Below are 15,694 nucleotides of genomic sequence, written 5' to 3' on the forward strand. Positions count from 1 at the left end.
AGAGGGGTCTGAATACTCTCTAAATATACCGACAAAGTCACTAAGTTGGCAACACTGTCAGCACGTGATCCTATGTGATGACAAATGTAGTAGTCAGAATATAAAAATATCTTGATTTGTTGCGAATTTGCGAAAAATAATTCACCGTAGGGGCGATCATAATTTACATAGGCTTTTTAAGGCAGACCAGGGCTTTTGGTAACGACCAGCAGAGCTCGAGATTTCACGCTCCAGACCAGACACTGGGGGCCTGCTGGAGCCACACACCCACTCCTCTGCTTGATCGACCGAGCAGAGCACTCCTTCCTCTGGGGTCAAAGACAGTCATGCACAGGGACCTCCAACCATCCCTCCATCCACTCACTCACACAGACACACCAGGGTTTCCGTTAGGAACATGTTGCGCCGGACAACGTGACCGGGAAGATTTTAATTTACTGGCCATTTGAGAAATTTACCAGACCTATATGAATTGGTTGTGTAACCAATTAGGGTGTCCACCCACGGTGCTCAGAATGAAATAAATCACATTTAGATTATGGTAATTCATCTGAACAGAACATGCAATTTCTGTAATGAAGAAGCCAATAAAATATTTGCCAAAATGCAATTCGTGGGAAAACACCATTCTAAACAGTTCACCTGATGAGAGCTGTTCCATATGTGATAGGAATGAAAATCTCTGTTAGAAACTTAGAGGGGGAATCTAAAGATGCAACAACTAGGATGGGTTGTTAATATGACTAGGATTGTGCTTTTTGCATCTGCATGGACAAGAAAATAAAGTTGATATGAAAACCAGTTGAACGGGAAAGAAATGGCAAATACATTTGTCAAAATTAGGCTATATAGGCCTATTTACTCCTGTCTATACAGAAATAAATAAAATCATTCAAAATACCTCACCAGAAAGCATGACTTAGACACAGAAGCGTCGAGGATCATTAGCTTCTTAATTTTTTTTTGCTGTCGATTGTTTCAAATCATAAGCTTTTATAAGGCCTCTGCCTATTTGGGAAGCCCGCAATTTGGGCAGCGCACATGGCAATAGGCCTAGTTGATTAATGAGTTGCGGCTGTCAGTGAAAAGCAACTAAAATATGTGTGAAGATAATGTGTCTTGAGTATTATTTAAAATGTTGAGACAAGAAGGGAGAAGTGTGTGGCGAAGACATGGGCGAGATCCTTTTAACACGTACATTTGGATAGCCACGCTTGCTTCGCCCTCATGTTGGTGCTAGCAAGCAGGCTAGGTAGTGCTAGGTATCAACAGCCAATCCAGTAGTGGCTGGAAACTATAGTGAGCTACGATTGATCAATAGCAACGTGATTTCTCTGAGTATTAGTATAAAGTTAAACTTTCCCCAACTGTGGTTCCGGCCCTGTTCACATCCCCTGCCCATGCTCGCATCGCCCAACGGTCCCCATGCCCACTTCGCTTCCTTAATTGAAAATGAGTGGACTTCCGTTGTTTCATCATCCCCAACGTGATAGAAGTACCTGGCCTGCTGCGGGGAAATGTAGGAAAGTGCCCATTTGGGGATGTCTGATTGTCTAAACTCACCAGGTCAACCACTATTAAGTTGAGCTACTAAGTAATTTTTTCTTCACCTCACACAGTAAGTTAATTAAGTCTGTTTATTTAACATCCATTGCTAATGATAATATATTAAAACCAGGGGCGCAACTTTCACTGGGGACGGGGGGGGGTCATGTCATCCCCACATTCTGAAATTGCATTTTTGTCCCCCCCAGTTTTAATGTGCTTTAGGACCATGCGGACGCCTCAGAGCGGTTGGCTGGATTTAGGACCACGTGGACACCACAGCGCAGGCTGTCAGAAGGAAAAGCTTCTGGTAGGCTGGCTGGACCAGCACAGGAGAGTTGAGCATAGTTCAGTGTGTATGTGTTGCGCTCTTTCACCAAGTTGTAAAAGCAAGAACTGGCTACTCTTTAGTTTACTGATGTAGCTGGCAAGGTAACTGTTGTTTAACTTAACAGGAAAGAACTAAACTAGTGTTTATTCGCAGTGCTGACCTAGTATTGTAACTGACATGTACAGTAATGTTAGCTAATGTTTCATCCCCTCTTGACTGAGTTGAATTAATTAGCTACTCTAGCCAGCTATCTGTCAGGTAGTAATAATAGCCACCTCATATCGCTATCTATAACAGCTATTTTGTATGGAAATGTTTTGTAGCCATTATTTTGTCCCATTTCAACAGAAGTAAATGAACTTGGCTTTTGTAAGTTTATGTACCATTGAGCGCTTGCCAAAAGTTGGCTAACGTTATTTTTGCCTCAATCACACTAGACCTGAATCAAACAATAAAACCAAACGATTGAAGACCGATATTCTGATGTTTTTTCAATGCAATGTGAGTTTTTATTATTCAGTACGGCATGTAATGTTATTGATCTGTCAGTTTCCTTAGCTAATTCTCTATTTTTCACACTGACACATTAATAAACAGCTCTAACTTACAGGCTTCACTGTTATGGTGCACAGTAGAAGTCTGCGCAGAAACAATTTCGCCATCCTGCTCCCGTCAGCATCCGCAGCTTTTCATACCTCACTCCGCCCACACCCACTGGCTTTCTGTCTGACTCTCACCTGCTACCGCAAGAACCGGATCTTAAACCCAAGAGCAGTACCGCAATGTTATTTTAGGTGTATGTGACGCAGCTCTTTTGCCATCCATGATTCAAGCAATTATGCGCCCTATAGGCAATATCAAATGCGCAAAAATAACTTAAGAAATAGGTTAAATTACCAGAGATTCTCACATGGTCCTTATATTAGACTATCGGTATTACAGGGGCTATATCAACCAATATGATAGATGTAGTTTGAAGAGAGCAGAGTTGGAGGGACTTGAGCTATTTTCATAGCATACCTTTTAGGAGAGGGAAGATTTTCAGACGGAGAAATATATGTGATCAATATTTACATCTACGCAATGTAGTAAACTATACCCTAATCATATAACTATTTAGGAAGTAAATTTTCTTGGACAGATAACTGCCCCGTGCTTCTCTGCCCATTTTGATTTGTTTAACTACATGATTCCATATGTATTACATGTTAGCCAGCAGCATACCACCCTGCATACCAATGCTGGCTTGCTTCTGAAGCTAAGCAGGGTTGGTCCTGGTCAGTCCCTGGATGGGAGACCAGATGCTGCTGGAAGTGGTGTTGAAGGGCCAGTAGGAGGCACTCTTTCCTCTGGTCTAAAAAGTATCCCAATGCCCCAGAGCAGTGATTGGGGACGCTGCCCTGTGTAAGGTGCAGTCTTTCGGATGGGATGTTAAACGGGTGTCCTGACTCTCTGAGGTCATTAAAGATCCCATGGCACTTATCGTAAGGGGTGTTAACCCCGGTGTCCTGGCTAAATTCCCAATCTGGCACTCAAACCATCACAGTCACCTAATAATCCCCAGTTTACAATTGGCTCATTCATCCTGTAGCTATTCCCCAGGTCGTTGCTGTAAATGAGAACGTGTTCTCAGTCAACTTACCTGGTAAAATAACAGATATAAAAATGTGTTGTTTTGATGTCTTCACTATTATTCTACAATGTATTAAATTGTACAAATAAAAACCCTTGAATGAGTAGGTGTGTCCAAACTTTTGACTGGTACAGTATATATATATATATATATATATACACTACCACACTACAATTCAAAAGTTTGGGGTAACTTAATAATGTCCTTGTTTTTGAAAGAAAAGCACATTTTCTGTCCATTAAAATAACATCAAATTGATCAGAAATACAGTGTAGACATTGTTAATGTTGTAAATAACTATTGTAGCTGGAAACGGCAGATTTTTAATGGAATATCTACACAGGCGTACAGAGGCCCATTATCAGCAACCATCATTCCTGTGTTTCAATGGCACGTTGTGTTAGCTCATCCAACTTTATCATTTTAAAAGGCTAATTGATCATTAGAAAACCCTTTTGCAATATGTTAGCCCAGCTGAAAACTGTTGTGCTGATTAAAGAAGCAATACAACTGGCCTTCTTTAGACTTGTTGAGTATCTGGAGCATCAGCATTTGTGGGTTCGATTACAGGCTCATTAGAGTGTCTAGTTTGAGAAACAGAATCCTCACAAGTCCTCAACTGGCAGCTTCATTAAATAGTACCCGCAAAACACCAGTCTCAACGTCAACAGTGAAGAGGCAACTCCGGGATGCTGGCCTTCTAGGCAGAGTTGCAAAGAAAAAGCCATATCTCAGACTGGCCAATAAAAATAAAAAATTAAGATGGGCAAAAGAACACAGACACTGGACAGAGGAAGATTGGAAAAAAGGTGTTTTGGACAGACGAATCTAAGTTTGAGGTGTTTGGATCACAAAGAAGAAAATTCGTGAGACGCAGAAAAAATGAAAAGATGCTGGAGGAGTGCTTGGCGCCATCTGTCAAGCATGGTGGAGGCATTGTGATGGTCTGGGGGTGCTTTGGTGGTGGTAAAGTGGGAGATTTGTACAGGGTAAAAGGGATCTTGAAGAAGGAAGGCTATCACTCCATTTTGCAACGCCACGCCATACCCTGTGGACGGCCCTTAATTGGAGCCAATTTCCTCCTACAACAGGACAATGACCCAAAGCACAGCTCCAAACTATGCAAAAACTATTTAGGGAAGAAGCAGTCAGCTGGTATTCTGTCTATAATGGAGTGGCCAGCACAGTCACTGGATCTCAAACCTATTGAGCTGTTGTGGGAGCAGCTTGACCGTATGAAGTGGCCATCAAGCCAATCCAACTTGTGGGAGGTGCTTCAGGAAGCATGGGGTGAAATCTCTTCAGATTACCTCAACAAATTAACAACTATAATGCCAAAGGTCTGCAAAGCTGTAATTGCTGCAAATGGAGGATTCTTTGACGAAAGCAAAGTTTTGTTATTGTTTCAATAAAAATAATTATTTATAACCTTGTCAACATCTTGACTATATTTCCTATTCATTTTGCAACTCATTTCATGTATGTTTTCATGGAAAACAAGAACATTTCTAAGTGACCCCAAACTTTTGAAGGGTAACACTCACACTACTGGTCCAAAGTTTTAGAACACCTACTCATCCAAGGGTTTTTCTTTATTTTTACTATTTTCTACATTGTAGAATATTAGTGAAGACATCAACACTATGATATAACACATATGGAATCATGTAGTAACCAAAAAAGTGTTAAACAAATCAAAATAGATTTTATATTTGAGATTATTCAAATAGCCACCCTTTGCCTTGATGACAGCTTTGCACACTCTTGACATTCTCTCAACCAGCTTCCAACAGTCTTGAAGGAGTTCCCACATATGCTGGCTGCTTTTCCTTCACTCTGCTCATCCCAAACCATCTCAATTTGGTTGAGGTCAGGGGATTGTGGAGGCCAGGTCATCTGATGCAGCACTCCATCACTCTCCTTCTTGGTAAAATAGCCCTTACACAGCCTGTAAGTGTGTTGGGTCATTGTCCTGTTGAAAAACAAATGATAGTCCCACTAAGCCCAAACCAGATGGGATGGTATATCGCTGCAGAATGCTGTGGTAGCCATGCTGGTTAAGTGTGCCTTGAATTCTAAATAAATCACAGACAGTGTCACCAGCAAATCACCCCCACATCATAACACCTCCTCCTCCATGCTTTACGGTGGGAAATACACATGTGGAAATCATCCGTTCACCCACACCGCGTCTCACAAAGACATGGCGGTTGAAACCAAAAATCTCAATTTGGACTCCAGACCAAAAAAAACATTTCCACCGGTCTAATGTCCATTGCTCGTGTTTCTTGGCCCAAGCAACTCTCTTATTATTAGTGGTGTCGTGGGTTCTTTGTAGTGGGTTCTTAGTAGTAGTAGTAGTGGGTTCTTTGCAGCAATTCGACCATGAAGGTTTGATTCACAGTCTCCTCTGAACAGTTGCTGTTGAGATGTGTCTGTTACTTGAACTCTGCGAAGCATTTATATGGGCGATTTCTGAGGCTGGTAACACTAATGAACTTATCCTCAGCAGCAGAGGTAACTCTGGGTCTTCTATTCATGTGGAGGTCCTCATGAGAGCCAGTTTCATCATAGCGCTTGAAGGTTTTTGCGACTGCACTTGAAGAAACGTTCAAAGTACCTTGAAATGTTCCGTATTGACTGACCTTCATGTCTTAAAGTAATGATGGACTGTCGTTTCTCTTTGCTTATTTGAGCTGTTCTTGCCATGATATGGACTTGGTCTTTTACCAAATAGGGATATCATCTGTATACCCCCCCCCCCACAACACAACTGATTGACTAAAACGCATTAAGAGGGAAAGAAATTCCACAAATTAACTTTTAACAAGGCACACCTGTTAATTGAAATGCATTCCAGGTGACTACCTCATGAAGCTGGTTGAGAGAATGCCAAGAGTGAGCAAAGCTGTCATCAAGGCAAAGGGTGGCTATTTGATTTGTTTAACACTTTTTGGTTACTACATGACTCCATGTGTGTTATTTCATAGTTTTGATGTCTTCACTATTATTCTACAATGTAGAAATTGTAAAAAATAAAGAAAAACCCTTGAATGAGTAAGTGTTCTAAAACTTTTGACCAGTAGTGTGTGTGTTCATATACACATCTGACAGGTGTGACATATCAAGAAGCTGATTAAACAGCATAATCATCACACAGGTGCACCTTGTGCCAGGGACAATAAAAGGCCACTATAAAATGTGCAGTTTTGTCACACAACACAATGCCACAAATGCCTCAAATTTTGAGGGAGAGTGCAATTGGCATGATGACTGCAGGACTGTCCACCAGAGCTATCGCCAGAGAATTAAATGTTAATTTCTCTACCATATGCTGCATCCAACGTCATTTTAGGGAATGTGCCAGTACGTCCAACTGGCATCACAACCGCAGACCATGTGTAACCACACCAGCCCAGGACCTCAATATCTGGCTTCTTCAACTGTAGCATAGTCTGAGACCAGCCACCTGGACAGCTGATGAAACTGAGGAGTATTTCTGTCTGAATAAAGCCCTTTTGTGGGGAAAAACTAATTCTGATTGCCTGGGCCTGGCTCCCAAGTGGGTAGGTTAATGCACTCCCAGGCCCAACAATGGCTGCACTCCTGCCCAGTCATGTGAAATCCATAGATTATGGCCTAGCTAATTTATTTCAATTACTGATTTCCATCTATGAACTGTAACTCAGTAAAATCGCTGAAATTGTTGCATTTATATTTTTGTTCAGTATACAGTTGAAGTCGGAAGTTTACATACACCTTAGCCAAATACATTTAAACTCAGTTTTTCACAATTCCTGACATTTAATCCTAGTAAAAATTCCCTGTCTTAGGTCAGTTAGGATCACCACTTTATTTTAAGAGTGTGAAATGTCAGAATAATAGTAGAGAGAATGATTTATTTCAGCTTTTATTTCTTTCATCACATTCCCAGTGGGTCAGAAGTTTACATACACTCAATTAGTATATGGTAGCATTGCCTTTAAATTGTTTAACTTGGGTCAAATGTTTCGGGTAGCTTTCCACAAGCTTCCCACAATAAGTAGGGTGAATTGTGGCCCATTCCTCCTGACAAAGCTGGTGTAACTGAGTCAGATTTGTAGGCCTCCTTGCTCGCACACGCTTTTTCAGTTCTGCCCACAAATTTCCTATATGATGAGGTCAGGGCTTTGTGATGGCCACTCCAATACCTTGACTTTGTTTTCCTTAAGCCATTTTGCCACAACTTTGGAAGTATGCTTGGAGTCATTGTCCATTTGGAAGACCCATTTGAGACCAAGCTTTAACTTCCTGACTGATGTCTTGAGATGTTGCTTCAATATATCCACATCATTTTCCGTCCTCATGATGCCATCTATTTTGCGAAGTGCACCAGTCCCTCCTGCAGCAAAGCAGCCCCACAACATGATGCTGCCACCCCCGTGCTTCATGGTTGGGATGGTGTTCTACAGTTTGCTAGCCTTCCCTTTTTCCTCCAAACATAACGATAGTCATTATTTTTGTTTCATCAGACCAGAGGACATTTCTCCAAAAAGTACAATCTTTGTCCCCATCTGCAGTTGCAAACAGTAGTCTGGCTTTTTTATGGCGGTTTTGGAGCAGTGGCTTCTTCCTTGCTGAGCGGCCTTTCAGGTTATGTCGATATAGGACTCGTTTTACTGTGGATATAGATACTTTTGTACCGGTTTCCTCCAGCATCTTCACAAGGTCCTTTGCTGTTGTTCTGGGATTGATGTGCACTTTTCACACCAAAGTACGTTGATCTCTAGGAGACAGAATGCATCTCCTTCCTGAGCGGTATGACGGCTGCGTGGTCCCATGGTGTTTATACTTGCGTACTATTGTTTGTACAGATGAATGTGGTACCTTCAGGCATTTGGAAAATGCTACCAAGGATGAACCAGACTTGTGGAGGTCTACAATATTTTTTCTGAGGTCTTGGCTGATTTCTTTGATTTTCTCATGATGTCAAGCAAAGAGGCACTGAGTTTGAAGGAAGTCCTTGAAATACATCCACAGGTACACCTCCAATTGACTCAAATTATGTCAATTAGCCTATCAGAAGCTTCTAAAGCCATGACATCATTTTGGATGTAAACTTCTGACCCACTGGAATTGTGATACAGTGAATTATACATGAAATAATCTGTCTGTAAACAATTGTTGGAAAAATTACTTGTGTCATGCACAAAGTTGATGTCCTAACCGACTTGCTAAAACTATAGTTTGCTAACAAGAAATTTGTGGAGTGGATGAAAAACAAGTTTTAATGACTCCAACCTAAGTGTATGTAAACTTCCGACTTCAACTGTATATATATCATTGTAATGGCTGGAATGGAATAAATGTGGTTTTCACATGTTTGACACCATTCCATTTCAATGAGCGCGTCCTTCAATAGCTCCTCCCACCAGCTCCAATAAAATATATATATATATATATATTCGGAATGGAAAAATGTTTTCAGAGTAAACTTAAACAACTAAAACCAGATATAAAGAATGTAGAAAAGATAGACCTATATATATTTTTAAATAAGATAATCTTTGAGAACTAACAATCGCCAAAATAAAAGTTAGACAGTCAGGGAGAATCAAAAATGTTATGCAATTATGCATTCAGGAGTGTTTTTGTCATGGCATGGGGCCCCCATTGATTTTGTTATAATGTTTGAGTCACTCAGATAGCATAAGCCATGGCAAAATGTGTAGAATTGCAGGAAATTAGCTTTAAAACCGCAAATGTTCTCTCAGCCCAAAGGTAAGATGTGTAGAATTGCTGGAAATGTGCTTTAATTCTCAGCCTCATGGCAAAACGTGTAGAATATCAGGAAATTAGCTTTAAAACAGATACATTTTGTCACTGCGGCCTACAAGAGGGCCTCTAAAATTTCCGAATAGCGACCACACCCACCAGCTATGCCCCACTATGATCCAGAAAAAGCCCTGCACACACAAACACACACTACCTCAGTCAGTCAGCACTCAATGTCCATGTCTAGCCTCCCTTCTCTGTCTCCTTGTCTGTACTGGTTATCCTTCATCTAGTTCCAACCACAGGTATGTCCATTAGAGGCAATAATGCATGTATTTTTCACAATTATCATACACTACATGACCAAAAGTCTGTGGACACCTGCTCGTCGAACATCTCATTCCAAAATCATGGGCATTAATATGGAGTTGGTCCCCCCTTTGCTGCTATAACAGCCTCCACTTTTCTGGGAAGGCTTCCAACTAGATGTTGGAACATTGCTGTGGGAACTTGCTTCCATTCAGTTACAAGACCATTAGCGAGGTCGGGCACTGATGTTGGGCGATTAGGCTTGGTTCGCAATCAGCATTCCAATTCATCCCAAAGGTGTTCGATGGGGTTAAGATCAGGGCTCTGTGCAGGCCAGTCAAGTTCTTCCACACCGATCTCGACAAACCATTTCTGTATGGACCTCGGGGGCATTGTCATGCTGAAACAGGAAAGGGCCTTCCCCAAACTGTTGCCACAAAGTTGGAAGCACAGAACCGTCTAGAATGTCATCAAACTTTACATTTGGCACTCTGCATTGGGCAGGTAGTGTTCTCCTGGTATCCGCCAAACCCAGATTCGTCTGTCGGACTGCCAGATTGTGAAGCGTGATTCATCACTCCAGAGAACGCGTTTCCACTGCTCAAGAGTCCAATGGTGGCGAGCTTTACACCTTTCCAGCCGACGCTTCGCATTGCGCATGGTGATCTTAGGCTTGTGTACGTACAGCTGCTCGACCATGGAAACCCATTTCATGAAAGTCCATACTAACATTTCTTGTGCTGATGTTGCTTACAGAGGCAGTTTGGAACTCTGTAGTGAGTGTTGCAACAAAGGACAGACAATTTTTACACGCTACAGTACATGTTTCAGCGGTCCTGTTCTGTGAGCTTGTGTGGCCTACCACTTCGTGGCTGAGCCGTTGTTGCTCTTAGATGTTTCCACTTCACAATAACAGCACTTACAGTTGACCGGGACAGTTCTAGCAGGGCAGAAATTTGACCAACTGACTTGTTGGAAAGGTGGCATCCTATGATGATGCCAGGTTGAAAAACACTGAGCTCTTCAGTAAGGCCATTCCACTGCCAATGTTTGTCTATGGAGATTGCATGGCTGTGTGCCCGATTTTATACACCTATCAGCAATGGGTGCGGGTGAAATAGCCAAATCCACTCATTTGAAGGGGTGTCTACAAGGTTTGTAAATATAGTGTACTCTCAGTAAAATGTCTAACCGGTCTATCAGACAGTCACTCAGAAAAAGCCTGGAGCTACATTAATATATTACAGTATATCGATTTGTTTCTCATTATGACTTCAAGAAAATGAAAGAAAAATCTACAAGGCGTCCTTAGGGGTGAGAGCAAAGCGTCTGCTGTCTATTTTGTACACAAGGTCAGGTTAGGTACAAAGAAAGTGAAATGCTCTGATACTACAGTAAACCTCCTCTTTATTGGTTGTCCTCTACAGCCCTTACCTGTCAATCATACCCTTGACTCCCATTAAGTTCTCCTAGACCTTAAAACCCCTCTGACACCACCCCCCTTACATACTCCACCACCACCCCTCCAAACAAGCACTATCATCCTTCAATGTCACCTCATCGATTGATCTGGCTCTAAAGCCTGTGCTGTGAGTTGGCGTGGTCAGATACAAAGCCACACAGGGCAATCCATCACCCAGCCCCAAACGCTTAGTGTGACAGTCTGGGGGGGAGCACTGCCTGCCTGCCTGCCTGGCTGCCTCTACCCCTGACCCCCAGCGGCCCAGCGGGATAAGGCAGAGGGGGCATCATGGAACTGTCCATGTCAGCTCAGCGCCAGGCTCTGTTATTGACGCCTCCGGCCCGGTGCTTTCAGCACAGCAACCCTGCTACAATTAGCACCAATTGCTGACAACTAGCCGATAAGGTTGAACAGCAGCCCCCGTCTACTCCCCACCCGCCTCCCACCCCGGTGTGTCTCCATTGTTCAGGTCTGTGGAGTGGATCCCCGCAAGTCTCTTACAGAGCACTACTTACTGCTAACACACACAAGGCAGACTGCAGTAGAATACCTGACAGCACACAGACAGGACATGAGGTGGGAGTCAACTGAAACAGCATGTTAGAAGTAGTAGTAGCAGTAGTAGTGTACTATAGTTGCAATGTACCTTCTGAGGTTGGAAGGTAGGCAGCATGACGGTGGTGGCACCCACCCAGAGAGGGCAGAGCAGCTTGTTGACGATGCCGTGGACGTGGTGCAGGGGCAAGATGTGAAGGATGACATCATCTCTGGACCAGCCCCACTCTGACACCAGACCCTGAACCTGGGAGACATGAGAGATCCACTGAGCTATTTGGTCATACAATGTTTTCCTTACAGTTCTTTGGACATTTCCTTTCTATATAATGATGGGTAACTCACTCAAAAGCTTTCATGGTGGTCCTGCCTGAAGGTTTCTTTCACTCCTTATCAAACATACCGGTACGTATTAATGTAACCACCGTGCAAAAAGAGAGTAAACCCCTGTCTTTAGTGAGCAGGGCCAGATAGCTGGAAGGAGCAGGGGGAATGGATAGTGTCCCTAAGCGCTCAACCTTCCAGGAACCTTCTCTCCCTCACCGAGCTCCCTCCCTGGGCTTGTCATTTCAAAATGAAGCTCCTTAATTGAGGGTGATCTAATTTTCCACTCTATTGGACATGCAGGTCAATTTTGGTTGAAAATGTACCAAAATAAATCCTCCACAGCCTGAAGTGCCCCATGTAATGAAATAATTTGGCCGATTATTCAGAAAGCTCATGTGGAACAAAAGCAAAACGACACTGTGTCCGTCGTATGTGTAACCCCCGCCAACCCACCCTTACGTACTACCAAAGGGCTACAGAAAACTGTCTCAACAGAACCCCTATTAATACTTCAAGAGAAAAATACTTCTCTGAAGTTCACAGTACCGACACCAGGAAATAAAACATAAAAAAATACTAACATTAACTACGTTTCCATCCAATTAGTGACAGGTTTTCATGCGAATATATTAAAAAATACTTGTATAAAAAAACAATATGAGTTGTGTTTCCATCTAATTGACTTGTTGCAGATAAAAGGCTGTGCGTGATGACGTAGTACATATAAACACATTTTTTGAGGTTAAATTTCCATGTACCAAATAAAAATTAAGTTAAATGGGTTTCCATCGCATTTTCAACTCTACTGACAGTTGTCTCAAAACATTTTGCGTTATAGCCTACACGATGAGATTATTATGGAAAAAAGAGCGATATTTATTTTGATTTGTCAAACGGCAGCCAAGCATCGATGATCATGTCAGAAGAATAAGACCCTCGATATTTAGCATTGAAAGCAGCATCAAGCTCATCACCTTGCACTTTCACCACCCTGTGAAGTTCATCATAACTTATTTCATCTGAAGCTTAATAAACTGCATGGTTTCCCAACGAGTTGTAGTGGGATGCCCACACAACATGTCATCACGTGACTCCAAGTTTACTTTGATATGATGATTTTTATTTCAATATTTAATCAGAACAGCGTTTCCACCTACATTTGTTGCATTATTCATTTTACCGACACCTTTTCTAGCGTATTTTGTTTTGTCGATGTTTGGAAAGTTTACCGAAAAATGTTATGTTTCCATCAGGACTGTCATGACATTCTTTTATCCGATACGTACTTTACTCTAAATTGTTATTTTTTATTTTATTTAACCTTTATTTAACTAGGCAAGTCAGTTAAGAACAAATTCTTATTTACAATGACAGCCTACACCGGCCAAACCCAGACGACGCTGGGCCAAATGTGCGCCGCCCTATGGGACTCCCAATCACGGCCGGTTGTAATACAGCCTGGATTCGAACCAGGGTGTCTGTAGTGACGCCTCAAGCACTGAGATGCAGTGCCTTAGACTGCTGCGCCACTCAGGTGCCCTAAAAAGGTTGGATGGAAACCTGGTTAGTATCAGTAATGAAAAAAAGCTGAAGTTTAACTTTCAAAATTCAGTCCAACCTTCAGACTGATCAAATATTCAACATGCCTCAGTACATCATTATGATAAAAAGCAGTGTACAGAATAACATAGTATTCATCTTATGCTCACAATTAATGCATATAACAACTGAATAATCAATTTACCATGGCCTGAATGTTGCTGTGAGTGTGGAGAACCCCTTTGGGCCTGCCTGTGGTGCCGCTGGTGTAGATGATCATGGCAGGACGCTGGGCCCAGTCTGTGATGCCAGGCTCAGGCTGGTTCTCTGGGGCTTCCAGCAGGGAGCTGAGGCTGGAGGTGGGGGGCAACTGCAGGTAGGGCAGTCCCAGTCTGTGGGCCAGGGGCTCCATGGTGTCTGCGTACGGCTGCCCAGCCACCAGCAGGGAGCTCTGGGAGTCAGAGATGATGTACTCCAGCTCAGACGGAGGGTGCTTCCTGTAGAGAGGCACGGCCGTGCCGCCACACATCCAGGATGCCCACTGGGCTACCGTGTACGAGGCATCGTTGGCGCACAGGAAGGAGATGCGCTTCCCCTGCAGGTCCCCAGAGGGACAGTCCAGAGCTGCCTTGATACGCGCAGCCAGGCCCCTACTACTGCCATACAAGTCCCTGTAGCTGTGGCTCCCACTGTCGTCCACTATGGCCAGCTTGTCCTTGTACACTTGGGCTCTGGAAAACACAGGGGCACTGTCCCCTGCTGCAGCATGCCTTGCTCTTGTAGAGGTGTAGGCTCTCCTCAGTACCTGTCCCAGCAGCCATCTCCCTGGCCCTGCCTCACACTGCAAGCAGCCAGAGGCCAAAGCAGAGCGCCACAGAGGGACTGAGTGACGTACTGCCCCTGGCAACATGATGGGAGACTATGCTGCTCAAAGCCACCAATGTTATCCTCATAAAAAGTCCATCCTCATGATGTCAAGCCACACAATGGTCGCATTGGAATACCTGTTCATTTTGAGAGAGATTCATAATTAACATAGGCTAAGTGAAATTGTTTTCATAAGAATAGACGCTATCCCTGCTATAGTGATATGACTGTATTTCTGACAGGCTTGCAGTTAGCCTTTATCCACAGTGACACCTCTATGAATACTGTGCAGGCTAGACTGCTGGCAAATATCTTGCTATGCCAAGCTGTTTATTTTGAAAGGACAAATCCTTCAGGGACAGGCAGTGGCACAGAATAATAATCAGTTTGTGGTGTGAGCACACTGTTGGTTTTTGCTTCATTCACTTTGGTATACAGTTCAGCTTTTACAGATACAGTGAAGTAGCTCTGCAACTTCAGCAAACAGTCTGTCACCTGACTTGATCTTTGGACATGAGGGTAATGGTGCAGCTAACTGGCTAACTAACGTAACACCACTCAATGAATATGCTCATAAATAGCAGCTAGCTAACTTAGCTAGCTAGATCATGCTGGTGAAGACTCCGTGATTTCTAGCGAGAAAACCCGACTGTGTTTTACATTCTAACATGCGATGTTAGTATGTTTAAACGATATCCGTTTTCTCAAAGAGCGCAATGTTTGCTAAGCTGGTAATTCAAACCTACTGCTAATGTAAATATTCACCTTACCCAAACACCGGTCATTCTTGTGACGGTGCGTCACAATAAAACTCCGAATGGAAACTGAAGCTAGAGTTTAGGGTTCTGGTTGTGAAACACGGAACAAAGCAATCTGGGACTGAAAATCCAGGTTTTGTTAAATTTGCAGGATAAATAAACAATAGTACAAAAAAGTCCTTTTCGTACTTCAATGCTTGACTACTTTAAAACAAAGATGTATCTGTGCTTTATTATGATGTTAGGCTACACTTTCCAGGAAAAGGTGTGGGGTAGGAGGAGATGCTACTCCACTTTAACACAAAAGAGCCAATAACCTCTTGCTAGATTGTTGTACATTTAATTGAGTTATGTTTATGCAATTTGGTAATTCTATTTTATTTTGGGGGGGGATTTGTTTTCCTGGATCAAGAGTGGTGAGGAATCAAGTGGTAGAAGACTTGACTGACCTCTTAATATAACCTCTATGACTATCAGTAACCCATTCATTACTGTAAACTATGTCAAATCTCAATGTTTGGAGTTTGAAAACTTGAATCTCTTTCCACCTCCTCTTGCCTCAACCTGGTGGCATCTGTTGTTGAGAATCTCACTAAGACTTCTGTTGTGAACAC

At 42.7% G+C, this 15,694-nt stretch overlaps 1 protein-coding gene across 4 annotated transcripts in view; it reads right to left on the reverse strand.

The window, feature by feature from the left end:
• Positions 1-15,177, reverse strand: part of LOC120024984 (malonate--CoA ligase ACSF3, mitochondrial-like) — a 43,821-nt gene extending 28,644 nt beyond the window's left edge. For 3 of the 4 annotated variants that reach the window (XM_038969391.1, XM_038969390.1, XM_038969388.1), the window contains exons 1-3: positions 15,093-15,177; positions 13,661-14,459; positions 11,681-11,836 (exon numbers count right to left, since the gene is read on the reverse strand). In XM_038969391.1, coding sequence (XP_038825319.1) covers positions 11,681-11,836; positions 13,661-14,365 — 861 coding nt within the window. In that variant the 5' untranslated portion in view covers positions 14,366-14,459; positions 15,093-15,177. Of the gene's footprint in view, positions 1-11,680; positions 11,837-13,660; positions 14,460-15,087 lie in introns of all 4 variants that reach the window. The other variant, XM_038969389.1, reaches the window with a different exon arrangement.
• Between the last annotated feature and the right edge of the window lie 517 nt (positions 15,178-15,694).

This window comes from Salvelinus namaycush, chromosome 30, assembly GCF_016432855.1.
Source record: "Salvelinus namaycush isolate Seneca chromosome 30, SaNama_1.0, whole genome shotgun sequence".
NCBI lineage: Eukaryota > Metazoa > Chordata > Actinopteri > Salmoniformes > Salmonidae > Salvelinus > Salvelinus namaycush.